The sequence below is a fragment of the Bufo bufo genome, chromosome 7 (genome assembly GCF_905171765.1).
Source record: "Bufo bufo chromosome 7, aBufBuf1.1, whole genome shotgun sequence".
Taxonomy (NCBI): Eukaryota; Metazoa; Chordata; class Amphibia; order Anura; family Bufonidae; genus Bufo; species Bufo bufo.
Window position 1 is genome coordinate 102,296,613 of NC_053395.1, and position 24,607 is coordinate 102,321,219.

Sequence of the window (24,607 nt, forward strand, 5' to 3'; positions counted from 1 at the left end):
TATCTCTATCTATCTCTATCTATCTATCTCTATCTATCTCTATCTATCTATCTCTATCTATCTCTATCTATCTCTATCTATCTCTATCTATCTCTATCTATCTCTATCTATCTCTATCTATCTCTATCTATCTCTATCTATCTCTATCTATCTCTATCTATCTCTATCTATCTCTCTCTCTATCTATCTCTCTCTCTATCTATCTCTCTCTCTATCTATATCTATCTATATATATATCTATATCTATATATATATCTATCTATATCTATATCTATCTATATTTTATTTTTTTATGCAAATTGCGGATCCACAACACACCCGCCCGGCACCCCTATAGAAATGCCTATTCTTGTCCGCAGCTGCGGACAAGAATAGGACATGTTCTATCTTTTGCGGAGCTGCGGACCCGAAGATCGGGGGCCGCGCTCCGCAATTGCGCATGCAGACAGCACACTGTGTGCTGTCCGCATCCATTTCGTCCCCATAGAGAGTGAATGGGTCCGCACCCGTTCCGCAAAATTGCGGAACGGATGCGGACCCATTTTGCGGACGTGTGAATGGAGCCTAACCCCTACACAGTGTAGAGGTATACTGTATGGCACAGTGTAGCGGTATACTGTATATTGTGTGGCACAGTGTATGCTGTGTGTGTATAACAAACATATTTCACATGAAAACTTACAATTACTTGGCTTGGCCCTTGGGGATCTCGGACACCACTTCAACACTTGGCCGGGGGCTCGGCGGAGCTGATGTTGTGTTTTATCCTAATGAGAAAGATTTCATAATAAGGATTTGGAGAAGGGGCAGAGGGATAGCAGAGCAGGGGGAGTAATAAAGCCCACCATAATGCCCCCCTCCTAGTAGAAATAATTCTCCTTTTAATGTGACAGTGCAAAAAATACCCCCTTGTAATGCCCCCAGTTGAGCTAATGTCCCCATAGTGCCCCCATAATGTCCCAGTATAAAATAACCCTATATAGTGCCCCCAGTAAATTCCCCCATAGTGCTCCTCTCCCCCCTTCCTGCTAGTGCCCCCCATAATGTACCAGTATAAAATGCCCCATATATAGTGCCCCAGTAGATGGCCTCAGTGTCCGGCCTCTGATAGGCTGCCGGTATAGTGTCCCCCATAATGACCCCCAATAATGTGCCAGTAAGTGTCCCCATAGATGCCCCCCCACATCTTGTGCAAGTATCAAGTGCCTCCCCCCCCCTCCACATGTCCCAGTATCATAATGCCATCTCCCCCCCCCCCCCTCCCATGTCCCAGTATCAAGTGCCTCTCTCTACTTCCCCCCCATGTGCTAGTATAGTCCCCCCCCCCCCCCCATGTGCCAGTATCAGGTGCCAACCCCCCTTCCCCCCCATGTGCCAGTATCAGGTGCATCTCTCCTTCCCGCCCATGTGCCAGTATCCAGTGCCTCCCGCTCCCCCCATGGCAGTAACAGTCGGGTATTAAAAAAAAAAAAAAAAAAACACTTATACTTACCTCCATGTCAGCGATGCAGCCTCTTCCTGTATGTCCATATATGGAGTCAGTGCTTGTGTATTCTAATTTAGCCTGTATTTCAGAAAAGTTTCTGCTGGGATTCAAACCCACGACCTTCTGTATCAGAGGCAAAGCACCTAACCACAAGCCCATAAGAGCTGCCTTGCTACTGACTGAAAATATATGAGACTTCTACTGTTATAGCTGGCTAAGTGTACATCTATACACATGACACCTGCCCTAACACACCCAGCACTGCTATATCTCTATATGACAGCTGTCCCAGGACACTCAGCTCTGCTATATCTCTATATACGATAGCTGCCCCAGCACACCCAGCTCTGCTACATCTAATACACATGACAGCTGCCCCAGCACACCCAGCTCTGCTACATCTATATATCTCTAAGTATTGCTATACAGTAGATAGATATTTAGAGATATAGCAGAGCTGAGTGTGCTGGGACAGCTGTCATATAGAGATATAGCAGTGCTGGGTGTGTTGGGGCAGCTATCATATATAGAGATATAGCAGAGCTGAGTGTGCTGGCACAGCTGTCAGATAGAGATATAGCAGTGCTGGGTGTGTTGGGGCAGCTGTCATGTGTATAGATGCACACTTAGCCAGCTATAACAGTAGAAGTCTCATATTTTTTCAGTGAGTAGCAAGGCAGCTCTTATGGCTGTGTGGGTAAATGCTTTGCCTCCGATACTGAAGGTCGTGGGTTTGAATCCCAGACACATCTTACCCTCTCCTGAGGTCAACAATACAAATGACTATACCTGGGATTCGTAAATGCCGGCAGCAGCGCTCATCTCCTGCTGTGCCTTCCCTTCTGACAGAAACGGCCCTGCTCAGATCAAATCATTGTTTCTAGGCAGCAGGTAGCTCTTCATATACCATCATCTGCTGCTCAGAAATTATGATTTTTAGATGCTGGCTGAAAGACACGAACACTCAAATTTGGTGTTTCTTTCTACAATCACCCGATGAACAAACATTCGTTCACAATAACTGTTCAGTGTAAAAGGTGCTGTCAAAAACGTATTCCTCCCGATAATTGGCCCGATGTAAAAAGGACCTTTAGTCAATGTTACCCTTTAAAATGCTCTGAAACAAGATGCACTGTCCTAATGAGTCCTAGATTTCTGCAATGAGAATTAGTACTTTTCAAAAGGCATTTTTTAAATAAGTTATCTGAATTCAGAAAACATTACTCTTGTTAAAAACATAGGATACAAGCACTTCACATTTTATCAATACTAACCTTTAAGGTTGTATGCCCCATCATTAAATTCCAGTTGAAAAACATCATAAATTGATCGGTTACAATCTAGGGTACCAGTCATTTTACGACACCCAATGAATCCATGTTCTCCTCGAAGGACAATTAGAGGACGGTTAATGAGTTTCATCAAGAATTGTTCAGATTCTGCTGCATAAAAAATAATATACAGTCAGGTACATAAATATTGGGACATCGACATAATTCTAACATTTTTGGCTCTATACACCACCACAATGGATTTGAAATGAAAGAAACAAGATGTGCTTTAACTGCAGACTGTCAGCTTTAATTTGAGGATATTTACATCCAAATCAGGTTAATTTGAATATGTATCAAATGGTTTTTTTTACACAATAAAAGCACACAGAGCTATGGGGACTGGGTATTGCGGATGTGCTAGCGGCCATCTAGAAACCCATGTCCTCAGCTCTATACACAAAATCCCGGTGACAGATTCCCTTTAACGCCTTAAGGATCGGGCTCATTTTCACCTTAAGGACCAGGCCATTTTTTGCAAATCTGACCAATGTCACTTTATGTGGCGATAACTTTAAAACGCTTTGACTTATCCAGGCCATTCTGAGACATCACATATTTTACTTCATTCTAGTGAAGACAGGGCGGCACTACCTTCTTGAATTCGCGGTGCACGTGTCCGTGGAATGGCGTCCAGAAAAACGTTTCAAAGAAGAAGACCGGCACTTCGCAGATGCAAGTGTGCTGAAACGCGTCACTATGCCACTTGAATATGTGACTGAATAAATCTACATTGTGATCTACATCTGCGAAGTGCCGGTCTTCTTCTTTGAAATATTTTACTTCATGACACTGGTAAAATGGAGTCAAATAAATTCATATTTATAAAAAAATATAAATAATTTGCTAAAAATTTTGAAAAATTAGCAAATTTCCAGGTTTCAATTTCTCTACCTCTATAATACCTACAAAAATAGTTATTACTTTACATTCCCTATATGTCTACTTCATGTTAGGATCATTTTGGGAATGACATTTTATTTTTGGGGGACGTTACAAGGCTTAGAAGTTTAGAAGCAAATCTTGAAATTTCTCAGACATTTAAAAAAAACAAAAAACTACTTTTTAAAGACCAGATCAGGTTTGAAGTCACTTTGTGAGGCTTACATAATAGAAACCACCTTACAATGACCCCATTCTAGAAACTACACCCCTCAAGGTATTCAAAACTGATTTTACAAACTTTGTTAACCGATTAGGTGTTCAACAAGAATTAATGGAAAATAGAGAGACAATTTCAAAATTTCACTTTTTTGGCAGATTTTCCATTTTAATAATTTTTTTCCAGTTACAAAAAGCAAGGGTTAACAGACGCACCGGCCCATAAGACGCACCTAGGTTTTTGGGGAGGAAAATAAGAAAAAAAATTTTTTTTTAACCAAAAGGTGTGCTTTTGGTGGGTTTGGAACTAATGGTGATCTGTGGATGACGGACACTGTTATGGGGGGGGGGGGATATATGGATGACGGACACTTATGGGGGGGGGGGGGAACTGTGGATGACGGACACTTATGGGGGGGGGGAACTGTGGATGACGGACACTTATGGGGGGGGGGAACTGTGGATGACGGACACTTATGGGGGGGGGGGATCTGTGGATGACGGACACTTATGGGGGGGGGGAACTGTGGATGACGGACACTTATGGGGGGGGGGGAACTGTGGATGACGGGCACTTATGGGGGGGGATCTGTGGATGACGGACACTTATGGGGGGGGGAACTGTGGATGACGGACACTTATGGGGGGGATCTGTGGATGACGGACACTGTTATGGGGGGGGATCTGTGGATGACGGACACTGTTATGGGGGGGGATCTGTGGATGACGGACACTGTTATGGGGGGGATCTGTGGATGACGGACACTGTTATGGGGGGGATCTGTGGATGACGGACACTGTTATGGGGGGGATCTGTGGATGACGGACACTGTTATGGGGGGATCTGTGGATGACGGACACTGTTATGGGGGGGATCTGTGGATGACGGACACTGTTATGGGGGGGATCTGTGGATGACGGACACTGTTATGGGGGGGATCTGTGGATGACGGACACTGTTATGGGGGGGGTCTGTGGATGACGGACACTGTTATGGGGGGGATCTGTGGATGACGGACACTGTTATGGGGGGGATCTGTGGATGACGGACACTGTTATGGGGGGGATCTGTGGATGACGGACACTGTTATGGGGGGGATCTGTGGATGACGGACACTGTTATGGGGGGGATCTGTGGATGACGGACACTGTTATGGGGGGGATCTGTGGATGACAGACACTGTTATGGGGGGGATCTGTGGATGACGGACACTGTTATGGGGGGGATCTGTGGATGACGGACACTGTTATGGGGGGGATCTGTGGATGACGGACACTGTTATGGGGGGGATCTGTGGATGACGGACACTGTTATGGGGGGGATCTGTGGATGACGGACACTGTTATGGGGGGGGATCTGTGGATGACGGACACTGTTATGGGGGGGATCTGTGGATGACGGACACTTATGGGGGGATCTGTGGATGACGGACACTGTTATGGGGGAGATCTGTGGATGACGGACACTGTTATGGGGTGGATCTGTGGATGACGGACACTGTTATGGGGGGGGGATCTGTTCAGTGTAAAAAGGTGCTGTCAAAAACGTATTCCTCCCGATAATTGGCCCGATGTAAAAAGGACCTTTAGTCAATGTTACCCTTTAAAATGCTCTCAGTGTTCCCTCAGCATAACAGGGGAGAAGGAAGCAGCGTCTCCCTCCCCCCTGTGCTGCCACCAATGAGAGGAGGGAGGACAAGAGGAGGGGCTGTGGCCACTGCGCCACCAATGAAGATAACTCTCATTAATTCATATACAGGAGGCGGGAGCTGCCTGCAGAATCACATAGCCGGCTCCCGACCTCTATGACAAGTAGCTGCGATCTGCGGTAGTTAACCCCTCAGGTGCCGCACCTGAGGGGTTAACTGCCACAGATCGCAGCTACCGCTCAGAGGTCAGGAGCCGGCTATGTGATTCTGCAGCCAGCTCCCGCCTCCTGTATATGAATTAATGAGTTATCTTCATTGGTGGCGCAGTGTGCCCCCCCCAAACCCCAGAATTAAAGACATTGGTGGCGCAGGGCGCCCCCCCACCCAAGCCCCACAGTATTAATTATTGGTGGCAGTGGCCACAGGGTCCCCTCTCCCCTCCTCCACAGTGGCAGTTACGATCGGAGCCCCAGCAATGTAAGCCTGGGGGCTCCGATCGGTTACCATGGCAGCCAGGATGCTACTGAAGCCCTGGCTGCCATAGTTAGCTCCCTTGCTGCTGTGTGCACTATGCACAGGGCAGCAGGGAGAGTGTGAGGTCCTATTCACCCTGATAGAGATCCATCAGGGTGAATAGGACAAGGGTTCTAGTCCCTAAGGGGGCTAAAAGTTAGTAAAAAAAAATAAAAAATATTAAGTATAAATGAAAAAGAAAGATTTACAAAAAATAATACACGTTAACAATAAACATTAATTTTCAGCAGATTTGTATAGGAATTTTTTTTCAAAAATGAAAATTCACAGAATATCGGTATAAATTATCAGCTATCGGCCTGAAAGTTCACAGAACATCGGTATCGGCTCTATATATTTTTTATTTTTTTTTATATATCGGTCGATCCCTAATCACAATATAATTATATTCACCCTGAACTATAAAAAGCAAACTGTCTGGGAGACTAAAAAAACAGAATTTTAAAAAGGCCAGTTTCCTCAGGTTGAGGGGCATAGACTGGGAGCAGCAACTGTCACATAATGAGGATAAATGGGAGAGCTTTAAATCCACATGAGTTAATTACACTGCAAAATTTATTCCTATAGGTAACGAGTATAAAGGGCTAAAATTAAACCCGAGTCTTAAACCCCAAAGGGCAAAGACAAAAAAAAAAAAAAAAAAAAAATAGTGGTCATCTGTAGCTTTTGAAATTTACAAAAAAAACACAGCGAAAGACAGCAAAACAAAATCCCCCAAAAATATTTTTATAAATAAATGCTAAAAAACAAGGTCAGAGCAGGTGGGCCCCCTAAATAATGGAAGATCGTAATTGAAGAAAAGGCATAGTTACTAAATGGGTTTTTTAGTTCAGTATATACAAAAGAGAAAGAAGTTGATATTGGTGGTGCAAGCGTCGTTAATACATCCAGTAATATACTCAACTGCCTAACTGTCCAAGCTAGGTTAAATAAGGTCAAATTTTAACAAGGTTCCAGGTCCAGATGGATCACACCCAAGAGTTCTTAAAGAACTTTGTTCAGTTATTGCTGCGCCCCTGTTCATAGTTTTTAGAAATTATCTAGGGACTGGCACAAGGCAAATGTGGTACTCAAAGGGGCTCTGGTAATTATAGACCAGTAAGTTTAACTTCTGTTGTGGGAAAAAGTGACGTACTCTTAAGGGACTATATACACAGTTGACTGTAAATAATGTGATAACCAGCATGGGCTTGATAAGGACATAAATTGTCAGACTAACCCGATTTGCTTTTAATGAGATGAGCACTGTAGAAGCCTGGACAGAGGGGCACTGTGGATGTAGTGTTCTTGGATTTTGCAAAGGCATTTGATACTGTCCCTCAGACATTTAATAGGTAAAATGAGAATGTAACGGACCGTTTCAGCAGACAAGGGGTTAAAATCCGTATAGGCGATAGGCCCCTTTCTGAGAGACAGGCCCAGCTACTGCAGAACCCCAAACTCCCAAACTGGATACAAAATAGCACTCCAAACTGGAACCTCACGAATAGCTGCTAGCAGACGAACAGGAATCAGCTTACACTCCTGGCAATCAATCAGTCTCTAACAGCATACAGCGGATCCCCCCAATAACGAGACAAGGCTCCGTGTTGAGGGTCAAGCAGTGGTCTGACTGTATTTCAAGTACAGCCTCTTTTATTCATAAACCACAAACATAGTACTGCCCACAGGGTTTTGAAATACAACCAATCAGTAATTTACAACACATACAAGTACAGCAACCAATCGTTCACGCCCCCAGAGGACCAGAAGGGAGTCTGCGACACAGGACAGATACAACATATCCCCACAATGCATCATGGTTTCCTCCTTTCTGTCCCGGAGACAACCGAGGAGCAATCCAATTATCTCTCAGGACAAAGGGAAATCGCTAATACACATGTGGATACAACAGGACAGACATCACCATTTAAACACACAATGGGACAATGGCACAATAGAAACACACCCAGCATATTCCTCCCAAGCTGACAAGTTACACTTATTATAAATTGTTACAACTTTGTGAGTTTACATTGTCCATACATATAACTTACATCAATTTAAACAGTATAACTTGGGGACAAACCTATCCAAAATTCACTTGAATAGGTTCAGGGGTTTAAAAGTTAGTATGGGCCATAATCCTGAGGCAAGAGGCTTTTAAACAGGTCTCTCCAAAACCCAGTGGCGAGGTTGGTTTCGCCACACATCTCCCCCCCCAGGGAAGACTAACCAGATACCTGACCTCACGGTCAGTACCTGAGTTAGTCTGGCAGTCCACCCACAACCCAATACTGGACCTGTTGAATTTGGTAGCCTGTCTCTGTCCAGTGAGTCCACCAAGGTTATGTTGGAAGCTGGTACTCCCGGTCTCTGTGTTGCTCCCTGGCTTGGAGTGGAGGTTGCTTTGTGGGCAGGGATCAGCGGTACTCTGCCCTGGTGCCAGCGCTACCACGGAAGAAGCCTGGTTGGAGCCTGGTTGTTGGAGGGGGAGACCGACTGTCTCCCTTTTGGATACCCAGCTTTGCTACTGGAGGGGGAGACCGACTGTCCCTACCCCCTGTGCTGTAGGTGCAGAGACCACGGTCCTATCTGCACTGTTGTGGGGATTACTGTCTCCCCCTGGTGCGTTAAGCTGCCGCTGGGGAGAGGGGGTAACGAGCTCCTCTCCCATACATATTTCCAGCCGCTGGGGAGGGCGACCGACCGTCTCCGCTCCCAATACAGTGTCCTGCTGCTGGGGAAAGGAGACTGGGCTCTCTATTCCCTGCTGGACACTCTGCTGCTGGGGGACAGGACCGACTGTCTCTGCCCCCTGTAACTCCGCCTGCCGCTGGGGAATGGAGACTGGGCTCCCAATTCCCTGTACATCACACGGCCGCTGGGGAATGGAGACTGGGCTCCCAATTCCCAAAAAAATCATGCTGCTGCTGGGGGGCAGGAACAACTACCTCTACCCCCTGTAACTCAGCCTGCCGCTGGGGAGGGAGGACGCTGCTCTTCTCTCCCTGCATTTCACACTGCCTTCACGGCATATCACTCTGCTGCTGGGGGGCAGGAATAACTACCTCTGCCCCCTGTAACTCAGCCTGCCGCTGGGGAGGGTGGACGCTGCTCTCCTCTCCCTGCATTTCACACTGCCTTCCTGGCATATCACTCTGCTGCTGGGGGGCAGGAACAACTACCTCTGCCCCCTGTAACTCAGCCTGCCGCTGGGGAGGGAGGACGCTGCTCTCCTCTCCCTGCACTTCACACTGCAGCTGGGGAATGGAGACTGGGCTCCCAATTCCCTGCTGGACACTCTGCCGCTGGGGAGAGGAGACCGAGCTCCCTCTGTCCCGCAACTGTAACTTCCGATGGAGGTCCACCCAACGTGGCAGCTGACCGTCCCCTTCTGCCCGGTATAGTAGGGTCTTGAACACTAGACTCCTCACGAACTTCACGGATTTCTCAGCTGGATTGGGTCCGAAGAAGTTCAGCCGCAACCACATCATACGGTCAAATTCCTCAACAGAGTATCTGTACTCCACTGCTGGTTCCATCCTGGTGCTTTTAGGGTCGCTGTACTGAGACATGCGTTGCCCTTAAATTGTAGAATCCACAGAAATGGTGTCTCCTGTAGCTGTCCTTCTGGCTGTAGGAACGATCCCGCCGCTTGCCACCAATGTAACGGACCGTTTCAGCAGACAAGGGGTTAAAATCCGTTTAGGCGATATGCCCCTTTCTGAGAGACAGGCACAGCTACTGCAGAACACCAAACCCCCGAACTGGATACAAAATAGCACTTCAAACTGGAACCTCACGAATAGCTGCTAGCAGACGAACAGGAATCAGCTTACACTCCTGGCAATCAGTCTATAACAGCATACAGCGGATCCCCCCAATAACGAGACAAGGCTCCATGTTGAGGGTCAAGCAGTGGTCTGACTGTATTTCAAGTACAGCCTCTTTTATTCATAAACCACAAACAGTATGCCCACAGGGTTTTGAAATACAACCAATCAGTAATTTACAACACATACAATGTAAGTACAGCAACCAATCGTTCACGCCCCCAGAGGACCAGAAGGGAGACTGCGACACAGGACAGATACAACATATCCCCACAATGCATCATGGTTTCCTCCTCTCTGTCCCGGAGACAACCGAGGAGCAATCCAATTATCTCTCAGGACAAAGGGAAATCGCCAATACACATGTGGATACAACAGGACAGACATCACCATTTAAACACACAATGGGACAATGGCACAATAGAAACACACCCAGCATATTCCTCCCAAGCTGACAAGTTACACTTATTATAAATTGTTACAACTTTGTGAGTTTACATTGTCCATACATATAACTTACATCAATTTAAACAGTATAACTTGTTGACAAACCTATCCAAAATTCACTTGAATAGGTTCAGGGGTTTAAAAGTTAGTATGGGCCATAATCCTGAGGCAAGAGGCTTTTGAACAGGCCTCTCCAAAACCCAGTGGCGAGGTTGGTTTCGCCACAGAGGTCTATAGGCTTAAAATAGTTTGGAAACTGTTCTTCAGCCAGTTTTCAATCCAATTACAAAGAGTTGTAGTCAATGATTCCTATTATGAATGGCCGTGGGTTATAAGTGATGTACCCCAAGGTTCAGTGCTGGGTCTCCATTATTTTATTTTATTTATTTGTGATATTGAGGATGGGGTTAATAGCACAGTTTCTATTTTTGCAGATGACATTAAGCTATGTAAAACTGTGCAGTCTATGGAAGATGCACAAAAACTACAAGCTGACTTGGACATTCTGAATGATTGGGCCTGCACTTTGCAAGTGAGGTTCAATGCGATTATTCACATGCATATGGATAGTAATCTATGTGCATCATCTATCCCTTGGGGAAGTAAGGCTTCATGCACACGAATGTGTGCCAGCCGGGCCCGTGCTGCAGACCGCGAATTGCTGTCAGCAATGCACGGGCACCGACCATGGGGACGCCGCATGCGGATTGCGGACCCATTCACTTGAATGGGGTCCGCATTTCGCATCAGACTGTCCACACCGCAAAAAAGTAGTGCACTCAGTAGTGCTTCCATGGGCTTCCAATCAGTGCCTCTGTTCCACACCACATCTCCCAGATTGCGGACCCATTCAAGTGAATGGGTCCACATCTGTGATGCGGGGTGCACACAGCTGGTGCCCATGTATTGCGGACCAGCCGTTTGCGGGCTGCAATATGGCCACAGCCGGGCAACAGCCGTGTGCATGAGCCCCAACACTGGGAGAGTCACTTTAGAGAATGATTTTGGGGTACTTTTAGATCATAGATTAAATAACAGCATACAACGTAAATCAGCTATTTCTAAAGCTACCAGGATGTTATCATGTATTACAAGAGGCATGGACTTGCGAGACAGGGATGTAATATTATCACTTTACAAAGCTTTGGTGCGGCCTCATCTGGAATATGCAGTTCTGGGCACCAGTCCATAAAAAGGATGCCCTGGAGCTGGAAAAGTACAAAGGCGAGCGACTGAACTGATAAGAATAGGCATGGTTATGAGGAAAGATTAAAAGAATTACAGTTAGTCTTGAGAAGAGAAGTCTAAGGGGCGGGAACATGATTAACCTATATAGATCGTCCATACAAAAAATATGGCGAAAAGCTGTTTCATGTAAAAATCCCCTCAAAAGACAAGGAGGCACTGCCTCCGTCTGGAGAAGAAAAAAAGTACAGTCTCCAGAGGCGTCAAGGATTCTTTACTGTAAGAACTGTACGTCTGTGGAATAGTCTACTTCAGGACGTGGTTACAGCAAGAACAGTGCAGAGTTTTAAAAAGGGCTTAGATAAATTCTTAGAAGTAAATTACATTAATGCTTATGAAAATGTCGGTCTCCCTCCCATTTTTCTAAAATTCATGTCCCCTCCCATTCCTTGGTTGTACTTAATGGACTTGTGTCTTTTTCTCAACCGTATTAACTATGTAACTTTTTTTTTTTTAAAGGCATGAGACAAAAAAGGGCTGTTCTGGAGTGCGGGAATGAGGAAGCACATGCAGAGCTCCCAGTCCCATGAACCTTCTCTTTTTCCCCTCTGGGGGAAGTTCAAGAACCAGATATCCTTAATCTGCAAGAACTACAGCTAAAAACAGCCTCAACTAAATCTTTTCGAAAAAAGACAGAAGAGTAAACAGCTGCAGTCAGCTGCAAGGTGAGGGATTACAGCTCAGACACTTCCACCTACATAAACCATCACTAGGCCAGACAGACCTTAAGCCTGTACGAGAGTGGACACCTCAATCCACAAGTGCTTGTTGTAGTAGTACTGCTAACCTACCATTCCATCCCACCAGCCACTATACCTCCTCATCTGGTGCCAAAAACTGCATTTTGTATTTAATACTGCTGGATGTGCCACAAATTATATTTTACAAAGATTAAAGTGACTGTTAGGCCCCTTTCACACGGGCGAGTATTCCGCGCGGATGCGATGCATGAGTTGAACGCATTGCACCCACACTGAATACCGACCCATTCATTTCTATGGGGCTGTTCACATGAGCGGTGATTTTCACGCATCACTTGTGTGTTGCGTGAAAATCGCAGCATGCTCTATATTCAGCGTTTTTCACACAACGCAGGCCCCATAGAAGTGAATGGGGTTGCGTGAAAATCGCAAGCATCCGCAAGCAAGTGCGGATGCGGTGCGATTTTCACGCACGGTTGCTAGGAGACGATCGGGATGGAGACCCGATCATTATTATTTTCCCTTATAACATGGTTATAAGGGGAAAATAATAGGATTCTGAATACAGAATGCATAGTAAAACAGCGCTGGAGGGGTTAAAAAATAAATAAATAATAAATTAACTTACCTTTAGTCCACTTGATCGCGGCCCGGCATCTCCTTTGCTGAACAGGACCTGTGGTGAGCATTCATTACAGGAACAGGGACTTTGATGATGTCACTCCGGTCATCACATGATCTTTTTTTTTAATTTATTTTTTATCAGATAAATCTTTGTTTTTTTGTCTTTTTTAAGCAGCAATAAGACATTGTTTACAGATAATAGGCATGTACATTATCAGTCGTATATAATATATACAATATACAACATATGACTACAAAAGACATGGCAGATATCTATGCATAGAATCATGTAGAATATACATCCTTAATGTAAACCCGTAACCACCCATCAACAAATAACCCTACAATCCCACCCCCCCACCCAAACCCTATAAGAGCAGGACATAGTCATAGTAGCTTCTCCTCATCTCCTTTCCTGGCGCACTGACACCGTATTAATAACGCTTACATTAACATCTAGCACCAACTCCCAATCACTTATACGTCCATATAGTATTAGTATTCAAAATCCAACTTTCCATGCACCCATACCTTATTCACATGTAGGGCAGTCATCAACCATTACCAGCACATACCCATGACATACAACACTAACTGAGTGAACCCTCCCTTTTTCCTCACTCAGAATCATAACTCAGCGTTACATGCTGTCTCTTCCTTTAACACACTCAGCGAGCACACAGTAGACTTCTTGTAAGCGCTAACCAGGGGCTACAACATCGAGAGTCATCAATTCAGCTGCCCCATATCGCCTCAAATTTAGACAGACATTTCCTTTTCTGATAAACTCCCCTCTCCAGGCGAATCACCACATTCAATCTAGCTACATATTCTGAGATATCCGGGGGCACTGCCTGGATCCATTTTGCTGCTAACGTTTTCCTCGCCTGATATAGCATTCTCTCTATCCCAATAGCTATTACAGATTGTAAATTACCCTCTGGCAGCAAGCCTAAAATGCAAGTTTTGGGGTCTAGTTTAAACTTGGTGCTATACACCTTATTTATAAGATGTAATACTGCCTTCCAGTAAGATGTCAATGAGGGGCATGACCACATCATATGCAATAGACCAGCTTCAGCACTTCCACATTTCGGACAACCTGAACTATCCCTGTAACCTATTTTATGTAGAAACACCGGGGTCTTATATACTCTGTGTATTAAGTACAAATGGGAGAGACACGCAGCTTCACTAAGAGATAATGTAGGGGTAAGTTCTATTGCCTCTGACCACTGTTCATCCGTAAGTATACCTAGATCCCTTTCCCAGTGATGCCTACTTTTCAATGGGTACCCTTTAAGAAAGTCCTCCAACAGCACTTGATACACCACAGAGATCGCTCCTTTTACTGATCCAGCAGCTACCACCGTGCTCAACGTTTGGTTAGATGCAAACGCCACCGGAGCCATTTTAGATTGAGCATCCAATGCATGCCTGAGTTGCAAGTACCTATAGAATTGTGAAGAGGGCAACCCAAATTCAGAGCATAGTTGCTGGTATTGTTTTAGAATCCCACCCGAGTAAATATGACCTAAATTCCATATTCCTTTATCATTCCACCTAGAGAATCCATTCAGGCCTTCCAATTCATGGAGTGCCGAATTATTCCAAATAGGCGAAATATTCATTAATCCCGCTATCCCTAGAATATTCCTTGCCTTATCCCATACTTTCCTCATGAGTATCAATATTGGGATGCGCCCCACTTCCCCTTTCACCTCTCCTTCAATAGCTGTGAACGGGGGAGATCTATTTGACGCCCATCCCATCAGCCGACCACTTTTCCCTCCTGGGTCACCTATCACTCCCCATCCCTTGAAGTGCTGCAATTGGGCCGATAAAAAACTATAGCATAGGATTAGATAGGGCAAGCCCCCCCTGCATCCTTATTCCTCTGCAAGATTTCGTACTTTATTCTTCCCCTATTATTTTTCCATATAAAGAAACTGAATAACTGTTGTATCTTATGGAAGTAATGCACAGGGATCCATATAGTGGAATTGTGCAGAATATAAAGCAACTGAGGCATGAATATCATTTTTAGCAAGTTGCCTCTACCTATTAACGACAGAGGCAATTTATGCCATACAGCAATCTTGCTTTTAAACTTCCCTATCAAAAAGGTAAAAGATTATTAGTAATATAGTCTGCAGGGTTCATTGACACTATCACTCCGAGGCATTTAAAGGAGTGCACCACCTTGAGCTCAGAGAAAGCAGCAGAACGAGACACCACAGATATTATAGAGTCCATGGATTTCTCTAAGTCACTTACATATATTAACATATCATCCGCCTATAATGATACACGTTCCTCAATAGAGCCCCTCAACAAACCTCCCATCAAAGGAGTAGAGCGTAGAAGGCATGCCAAAGGTTCAATTGCTATTGCAAATAGTAAGGGGGACAATGGACAACCTTGTCTCGTCCCTCTCTCCAAAGCAATTGCTGGTGAAAGATGACCATTCACTCTAATTCTAGCCCTAGGCTCACAGTATAAGAGCTTGACCCATTTCAAAAAACCAGTTCCAAAGCCCATCTTAGTCATGACCGCCCATAGATATTTCCACTCAACGCTGTCAAAAGCTTTGGCAGCATCAAGAGAGACTACCGCAGCTCTATTATCCTGAACATCCCTCCCTTCTATCTGAAGATTTAAGAACAGACGTCTGAGATTCAAAGCCGTGGATTTACCAGGCATGAACCCAGATTGATAGTCATGAATAATGGTTTGAATCACTATTTAATCGGTTGGCCAGAACTTTAGCCAAAAGTTTCACATCCACTGTCAGGAGAGAAATGGGTCTATATGAATCCACTAGTGAGGGATCTTTACCTGGCTTGGGTATCACCACAACTATCGCCTCCGTCATGGAAAAGGGTGATCTCCCGTTACTATAAGCATTTTTAAATACCGTTAAAAAGGTGTGGAAGTAATAACTCCCTGTTTTTTATAGAATTCCCCAGGAAGACCGTCCCCACCAGGCGCCTTCTCATTGGGTAAAGAGCTCAATGCCATTTCCAGTTCCTCCAGGGTTATGTCCTACTCAAGAAGTGACCTATCTTCCTCAGATAAGGCAGGGATATCAATCCCTTCTAAATAATTAGACCTACTAGAGTCAGTGGCGACCAGTCTGGACCTATAAACCTCCCCAAAGTGTGGAGGATATTCTCATCTCCCGTCACCAATTGCCCGCCAGTTCCTTTGAGCGATGCTATAGAGGAAGGGCCCTGTTGTGCTTTAGTCACAGTAGCTAATAAGTGACCCGCACTTTCCCCCTCCGCAAAATATCTGAGTCATAAATAGGCGTTTATCCTCCGCCCTAGTTTGTATGTGTTCCTTCAGAAGTTTTTGAGCTTCATTCCATTGTGCCTCATTAGTCAGTGTGGGTTGTTCTATATATTTGGCCTCCAATTGCGTAACTCTATCCGAGAGCTCCCTGTCCAGAATACGACTTTTAGACTTTTTAATACTAATATGCTTAATATACAACCCTCTGACATATGCTTTCAGAGCATCCCATACCATATCCATCGACGTCGAGCCTACATTAATAGATAAAAAAATCAGTAATGGCTCCAGGGATCTCAGTCCCAGTATCCACTATTGACAACCAGAATGGGTTTAGACGCCAAATAGGTCTCGCAGCACGTATATGTTTACCCACTTCCAAGGTAATCAATAATGGGGAATGATCAGATAAACTACGAGATAGGTACGAGATTCCCTTTGTCAGAGTTACTAAGGATAAGGATCCAATTGCTAAATCTATTCTGGGCAAGGAGCCATGTGATGTTGAGTAGCATGAATATTGACGCCGCTCAGGGTTTATAGTTCTCCAAATGTCACATAGATCCACCTCCGATATCAGTCGTGCCAGAGAAGTAGGAGCAGCAGAGTATGTTCCCAGCCCACTATGGAATTTATCCAAGGAGCCATTAAGATACATATTAAAATCCCCTACGATCAATGTAGGGACTAGTGGGAATTTAGATGTAAAAGTAATAATCAGCCTCATAACTTCAGCTGAATATGGGGGAGGGGGGGGGGGGGGGGGGAAAGGAACATACACCGCCACTAAAATAACCCTGAACTGAAAGATATGACAATCTAAGCATATAAATCTCCCATCTTCATCAATATATGATTCATGGACAATAAACGGCACCGATCTATGCACTAAAATACTAACACCTCTGGCATGTGTGGAGTGTGTAGAGTGAAATTCACATCCCACCCATGCTTTATGTGCCAAGTGCGTCCTATCAGCGGACAAATGGGTCTCAGACAAACACACAATAGCTGGCTGCACATCCTTTAGAGCATGGAAGATAGCTGCACGTTTGGACGTCTGCGACATTCCTCTCACATTCCAGGCTAGTATATTAACAGAAGACAGTGACTACTCAAACATATACAGAAGTCTGTGCCGACAGCCCCATGAGAACCTCCCACTAGAAGCAATTTTGAAGATAGAACCTGCCCCCATAACCCCTCCCCCCACCCGCCCCCCAACTTTCCTAAACATTCTGCAAGTTATAAACTTGATAAACAGGGGTACACCATACATATATAAAGTGAACCTAACCGCCATGGGTTAACAATAGAACACAGGTAGAAGATCAGTTTCCTATCGAGTACAGGTGCGACAACCTGGATATACAAGAGAACAGTCTACCCATCTTCCTCCTCGACCTCATAATAACCCATACATTGTGGAAAATAACCGACAAGAAGTCAGGATATTAAACCTCCCTCCTTAGAAAAAACACATCAGATTCCCGCATAACTGTGCCCCGCACTGCGGGGTGTCAGGCAACAGACACAATAAAAATAAGAACAGTTCCATCAAAGATATCACCGTCTCTTCAAGTATTGTTGCCACGCCGATCTTTTTCATGTGTGTCCAGCCATTGGCATGCCTCAGCCGGATCTTCAAACTGTGTGTGGATCCATTCACTACCACCTGAAGTTTTGCCGGGTACAACATGGAATAAGGCCACTGTAATGATCTCAGACGTTTCTTTACGTCCAAGAACTTCGCCCTCCGTTTTTGTATTTCTGCAGAAAAATCCGGGAACATGAGGATCCGGTTGTCAGGATTGTCTCTGGCAGCTTTAAGAATGGAGTCTCGGTCTCTGTAGTGCAAGACTTTGATCAGGAGAGGTCTTGGGGGCGCCCCCGGAGGTGGAGGGCGAAATGGCACCCTATGTGCCCTTTCTATTGCAAAGAGTGGGGACAGCTTTTCTTTGCCAATAGTGTCCACCAACCATTTCTCCATAAAAGAGACTGGGTCCGAGCCCTCAGTACGCTCCGGAATCCCAATAAATCGCACATTGTTCCTTCGCAGACGATTTTCCAGATCATCAGATTTTGATATTAGCAAGGACACATTATGTATGACACGCTGTAGGTCCCTCTTAACGGGCGGTAGCTGGTCCTCCATGTTACTAACGCGACCCTCCAATTCCCCCACTCTCTCCTTAAATTGTTGCATGTCTTGTCTTATTAATAAGACTTCCTCGAGCCCTCCCATGTTAGTATTCAGGGATGTGAGGGCTGTGCTGCATTGCGCCACCATTTTATACAATACACATCCGCAATAGTAGGCTCAGAGATGGGCTCCACTTCTGGCAGCAACTCCGGACCCACCTTTTGCCGTACAACAGAGGCATAAGAGACTGCTTCCAGGGGCTCCGCTCCCCTCACATCACCGGATACCCCAGCTTCAGGCTCCGGATCATTCGCTGTAGCGGCCGGGGTGCGGGCAAACTTCCCCAGCTTCACCGCCACATCAGACAGCTTGGTAGCGTGTGCGGCGCCATCTTGTTTAGACGGAGTGTCCGTACCGCCGTCCCTGCACTCCTTCTCCCTCTGCTTCTGTCGGGTCATGATGTGACCGAAGTGCTCCACCACGTCCAGGGAGGCTTCTAGATATTTCCAGTCGTCACCGAGGTCAGGTAGGAGATGGGCGAATGATTAATAGCAGGATTCTTTCCAGGAGCTCTGCGCCATGCGACTCTCTACATCGGCGGTTAGGCCACGCCCCCCCACATGATCTTTTACCATGGTGATGAATCATGTGATGACTGGAGTGACGTCATCAAAGGTCCTGTTCCTGTAATGAATGCTCACCACAGGTCCTGTTCAGCAAAGGAGACAGAAGGAGATGCCGGGCCGCGATCAAGTGGACTAAGGTGAGTTAAAATTATTATTTTTTTTAACCCCTCCAGTGCTGTTTTACTATGCATTCTGTATTCAGAATGCTATTATTTTCCCTTATAACCAGGTTATAAGGGAAAATAATACAATCTACAGAACACCGATCCCAAGCCCGAACTTCTGTGAAGAAGTTCGGGTACCAAACATGCGCGATTTTTCTCACGCAAGTGCAAAACGCATTACAATGTTTTGCACTCGCGCGGAAAAATCGCGGCTGTTCCTGTAACGCACCCGCACATTTCCCCGCAACGCCCGTCTGAAAGAGGCCTTAAGTTTACTTCTGGTCTGACTCTTCAATCTACATTTTCACCAGGGAGCAACTGCCGAGGTAGGACACTGTAATACAACACTTTATCAGGGCGACTACCACTCCCATCATCTGCTCTGGGCATCATCTCCTCGAGGGCTCGCTGCATATGGACATGCCTACACCCAGAATGCAGCTGTACAATATTGAATTGTCCGGATGTGATGTGTGTAGCAAATGCATAGCACCTGGACTGAATCCTGACCCATTCATTCCAAAGGGTGTGTGCACAGAAGTGTATTTTTTCACATATTTCTGCGTTCAGGGAAAATAAAATAAATAAAAATCACAGCATGCTCTATATGGTGCATTTTTCACTGATGGTTGCTAGATGTAGATTGTTATTCTGCAGTTTTTCTTTATGCACGTGAAAAATGCATCAAAACAGTGCGGGGGGGGGGAAACCACACACACTCGCCACAGTTGCAGACAAAAACAATTTGTATGTAGATTTTTGAAAAATCACTATATACGCTAAAGCAGGGATGCTCAACCTGCGGCCCTCTAGCTGTTTAAAAACTACAACTCCCAGCATGCTGGACAGCCTACAGCTATTAGGGCATGCTGGGAGTTGTAGATTTGCAACAGCTGAAGGGCCACAGGTTGAGCATCCCTGCTTTAAAGGAATACATGACAGCAGATTTTAACTTTAAAAAAATAAAATAAAAATAAAAATGCTCACCAGGAGAATCCACAGATGCAGCCAGCTGTCCATTTTTCTTGGCAATGACAAACTTTCCATTTGCTGCCTTCAAAGTAATCCGCCGATCACACCAATCAATGCTAAAGTAACAATTGTCATTCCTATTAACAAGAACAGATTTGAATTGAGATGCATACACAACATTTAGTGAATACAGAATTAATATATTAGGCTACTTTCACACTGGCGTTTTGGCTTTCCGTTTGAGATCTGTTCAGGGCTCTCAAAAGCGAAAAACTGATCAGTTTTGCCGTAATGCATTCTGAATGGAAAAGGATCCGCTCAGAATGCATCAGTATGCCTCCAGTCACCATTCCGCTCTGGAGGCAGACACCAAAACACTGCCTGCAGTGTTTTGCTGTCCGCCTGACAAAGCGAAGCCAAACGGATCTGTCCTGGCACACAATGTAAGTCAATAGGGACGGATCTGTTTTCTCTGACAATAGAAAACAGATCCGTCCCCCATTGATTTTCAATGGTGTGTAAGATAGATCAGTCATGGCTATAGAAAACATAATACAACCGATGCATGCATGCATGATCTTAGGGATTTCGGTCAAAAGCGTAGGGCAAAGGTAGTGTTTTCCGAAATACTGCCTATACCACGAGCCACACAAGAAAGGCAGCGGGAGATTAGGGAGGTTAACAAGTGGCTCAAGAACAGGTGTAGAAAGGAGGCTCTATCGTAGGGATGGGCTGCACCTCAATGGGGGAAGGGGCAGCTGTGTTGGGGGAGAAGATGGCTAGAAGGTTGGAGGAGTGTTTAAACTAGGGACTGGGGGGGGAATTACGTTATAGGATGTGAAGATAGTGCAAGGAAGTGGGACTGGGGGAGGAATGGAAGGAGGGACTAGAACAGTTCAGAAGGAAAGGTACACCAAACAACGAGAATGAACTGAGATTAGACGGGTATATCAAAATAAATCCTTTATTGAATAAATAACATATATAGACGAGAACGTGAGACAACAGATAAAAAATGGCTACATCTGAGGAGGCATATCAGTGCAAGTGAAACAAAGGGGAGGGATGGAGTACAAGAACGGAGGCAGAGAAAAGAGTATTACACTCACCGGTAATCCGGTTTCCTGGAAGTCTCCATGACACCAAGTCCTGAGATTGACTTCCTTCTGATTGGACAGGAAAAACACAGAGAGGTTAAAACCCCCACCCCCTCCTCACATCACCAGTGTATTTTAAACGAAGAACCCCAGGATGAAAGGATAATAGCTAATAGCAGAAAAAAGGGTGGGATATATGTGGTGTCATGGAGACTTCCAGGAAACCGGATTACCGGTGAGTGTAATACTCTTTTCCCCAGTCGTCTCCATGACACCAAGTCCTGAGACAATATCAGAGATACAATTAGGGGGGGGACGACTGCCGACAGGACCTTACGTCCAAATCTTAGGTCATCCTGGGGTTCTTCGTTAAAATACACTGGTGATGTGAGGAGGGGGTGGGGGTTTTAACCTCTCTGTGTTTTTCCTGTCCAATCAGAAGGAAGTCAATCTCAGGACTTGGTGTCATGGAGACGACTGGGGAAAGAGTACAATGCCTCACTAAATTCTGCATGTACTTCTGTAACCACAATTAGGCTACTTTCACACTTGCGTTTGGGGTTCCGCTTGTGAGTTCCGTTTGAAGGCTCTCACAAGCGGCCCCGAACGGATCCGTACTGCCCCAATGAATCCTGAGTGGATGCGGATCCGCTCAGAATGCCTCAGTCTGGCACTGTTTGGCCTCCGTTCCGCTCAGCAGGCGGACACCCGAACGCAGCTTGCAGCGTTTTCGTGTCCGCCTGGCCGTGCGGAGCCAAACGGATCCGTCCAGACTTACAATGCAAGTCAATGGGGACGGATCCGTTTGTCCTGGCTCCGCTTTGACAGGGATCCGTTAGAAACCATTCACGTCTCTGCGCATGCCCAGTAACTTCCTGTCCCTCCCCCTCATCGTCGGCCATTTTGGATTATCGACTTGATGAGACTGGTAAGTATATGAAGTTTTGTCTGTTTGTCTATCTTTCTTTTTTTTCTATCCATCTATCTATCTATATCTCTCTCTCTCTATTTCTAGGGGGGGGGGTGCTGGCACTTGGGAAGGGGTGTGTGTGTCGAACAGTGGGGGCTGCTGGCACTGGGGGGGCTGATGGCACTGTGGGGGTGGGTGTGGCTGGAACTTGGGGGGGCTGATGGCACTGCGATGATGTTTGTGGCTGGAACTGTGCGGTGCTTCTGGCACTGACGGGGTTTATGTGGCTGAAAGCCGGAATTAGTACTTACCGGTAATTCATTTTCCATGAGATCACCACGACGGCCATACAAGGAGATTGACCCCTGACCTCTGTAGAGGCAGGAAGCAGAGAAAGGGTTAAATGTTCCCCTCCCACCACCAAACACCAGTGCTTCCAAAATATCAGAGTAAAGGGTGGTGGCTACACACGTGAAAAAATAAATAAAACAGGAGAAGATATTTCATCATATCAACCCCCGGGTAACAATAGGGAGGGAAATACGGGCCGTCGTGGTGATCTCATGGAAAATGAATTACCGGTAAGTACTAATTCCGGCTTTCCATATCATCACCACGACGGCCATACAAGGAGGTATATCAAATATGAATCTATGGGCGGGACACAGACTGAAGAACCCCTTGTTCGAAGGCCATGTCAGTCTTTTTAAAAAGATCCAACCTATAATGTTTGGCAAAAGTATGGATACTGGACCAAGTGGCTGCCCTACAGATCTCCTCTAGGGAGACACCCGCTCTTTCTGCCTGAGAAGAAGACATTGCCCTGGCTTTGATATCGCCAGGGCAAGAAAGATTCTGTAGGGAATAACCGGAGGTGATGGTAGCTTTGATCCATCTAGCAATGGAGGACTTGGAAACTTTCTGACCCTTGTTTCTTCCTCCAAACTGAACAAAGAGGCAATCTGACTTCCTAAAGTCTTTAGTGGTCTCTAAATAATCCAGTACTGCCCGTCTGACATCAAGTGAATGAAGGGTAGATTCCCAATCGTTAGATGGGTTATTAAACAAGGAAGGGAGAGTGATCTCCTGGTCCTTATGAAATTTCGAAACCACCTTTGGTAGAAAACACGGGTCTAGTTTTAGGACTATCCTGTCATCCAGGACCTGTAGGTAAGGCTCTCTAATTGAAAGGGCCTGTAGTTCACTTATTCTCCTGGCTGAGGTGATGGCAACCAGGAATGCAGTCTTGTAGGATCTGTGTTTCAAAGAGCAGTCATTCAGAGGTTCAAATGGAGGATGCGATAGCCCCCTAAGGACGATATCTAGATCCCAGGAAGGTACATGAGACTTTAGGGTCGGACGTAGCCTTGTTGTTGCCTTCATGAAGCGTTTTATCCACCTATGGCCTGCCAGCTCGGTGTCGTAAAAGCAACTAAGGGCTGATACTTGTACCCTGAGTGTGGATGGTCTTAATCCCATCTCGAAACCTCTTTGTAGGAAATCCAGAATCATCTGGATGTTTGGGGATGAGGTATTCGGTGAAGGCAAACCTGACCATGAGCAGAAACGCTTCCAGATCTTTAGGTAAATTGAAAAGGTCACCTTCTTTTTGGAAGCCTTTAGAGTTGAAATTACAGCCTCTGATAGACCCTGACGCTTTAGGATCTGGGTCTCAGGATCCAGGCTGCTAAGTTGAGGAAGTCCGGGTCCAGGATCGGACCCTGATGAAGGATGTCTCGTCTTTTTGGTAGAATCCAAGGACCTTCGCTGGCAAGGTTCCACAGGATTGGGAACCAGTTCCTCTTTGGCCAGTAGGGTGTCACCAGAATGACTGAAGTACCGTCCTGTATGACCTTCTGTACCACCCTCGGTATTAATGGAAGAGGAGGGAAAGCGTAATGGAGACCTCGGTTCCATCTGAGAGAGAAAGCGTCCAGGAAACTCGGGCTGTCTCTGGGATGTAGGGAACAGAAAACTGGTAATTTTGAGTTTGCTCGAGTGGCAAAGAGATCTATTGTAGGTCTCCCCCACCTGTCCACTATCATCAGGAAGACCTCCTCGTTTAAGGACCATTCCGAGTGATCTATTCTTGCCCGGCTTAGGTAGTCTGCTTCCACATTTAGGGACCCCTTCAGGTGGACTGCGGATACTGACCGGACGTTCGCTTCGGCCCAGGCGAATATTCTTGCCGACAATTCCAGCAGGCTGCACGAACCTGTGCCTCCCTGATGGTTTAAATACCTGATCACTGTCGTGTTGTCTGACAGGACTCTTACATGATGGCCCTGAAGATGAACTTTTGCTTGTCTTAGAGTCTTCCAGACTGCCCTTAGTTCTCGAAGGTTTGATGACTGGAGGCTGACAGATCTGGGCCAGACTCCCTGGTAATAAACTTCTCCGACCTTTGCTCCCCAACCGTACTGGCTTGCATCTGTGGTGATCTGGGCATAGGGGTTTCTTGACCACTG

General features: G+C 45.8%; 1 protein-coding gene across 2 annotated transcripts in view; it reads right to left on the reverse strand.

The window, feature by feature from the left end:
• The window catches only part of FSCN1 (fascin actin-bundling protein 1), a 140,779-nt gene that overhangs the window by 2,418 nt on the left and 113,754 nt on the right, over nucleotides 1–24,607 (reverse strand). Inside the window, exons 3-4 of one of the 2 annotated variants that reach the window (XM_040440676.1) lie at nucleotides 20,148–20,269; nucleotides 2,761–2,925 (exon numbers count right to left, since the gene is read on the reverse strand). In XM_040440676.1, coding sequence (XP_040296610.1) covers nucleotides 2,761–2,925; nucleotides 20,148–20,269 — 287 coding nt within the window. Of the gene's footprint in view, nucleotides 1–2,760; nucleotides 2,929–20,147; nucleotides 20,270–24,607 lie in introns of both variants that reach the window. The other variant, XM_040440675.1, reaches the window with a different exon arrangement.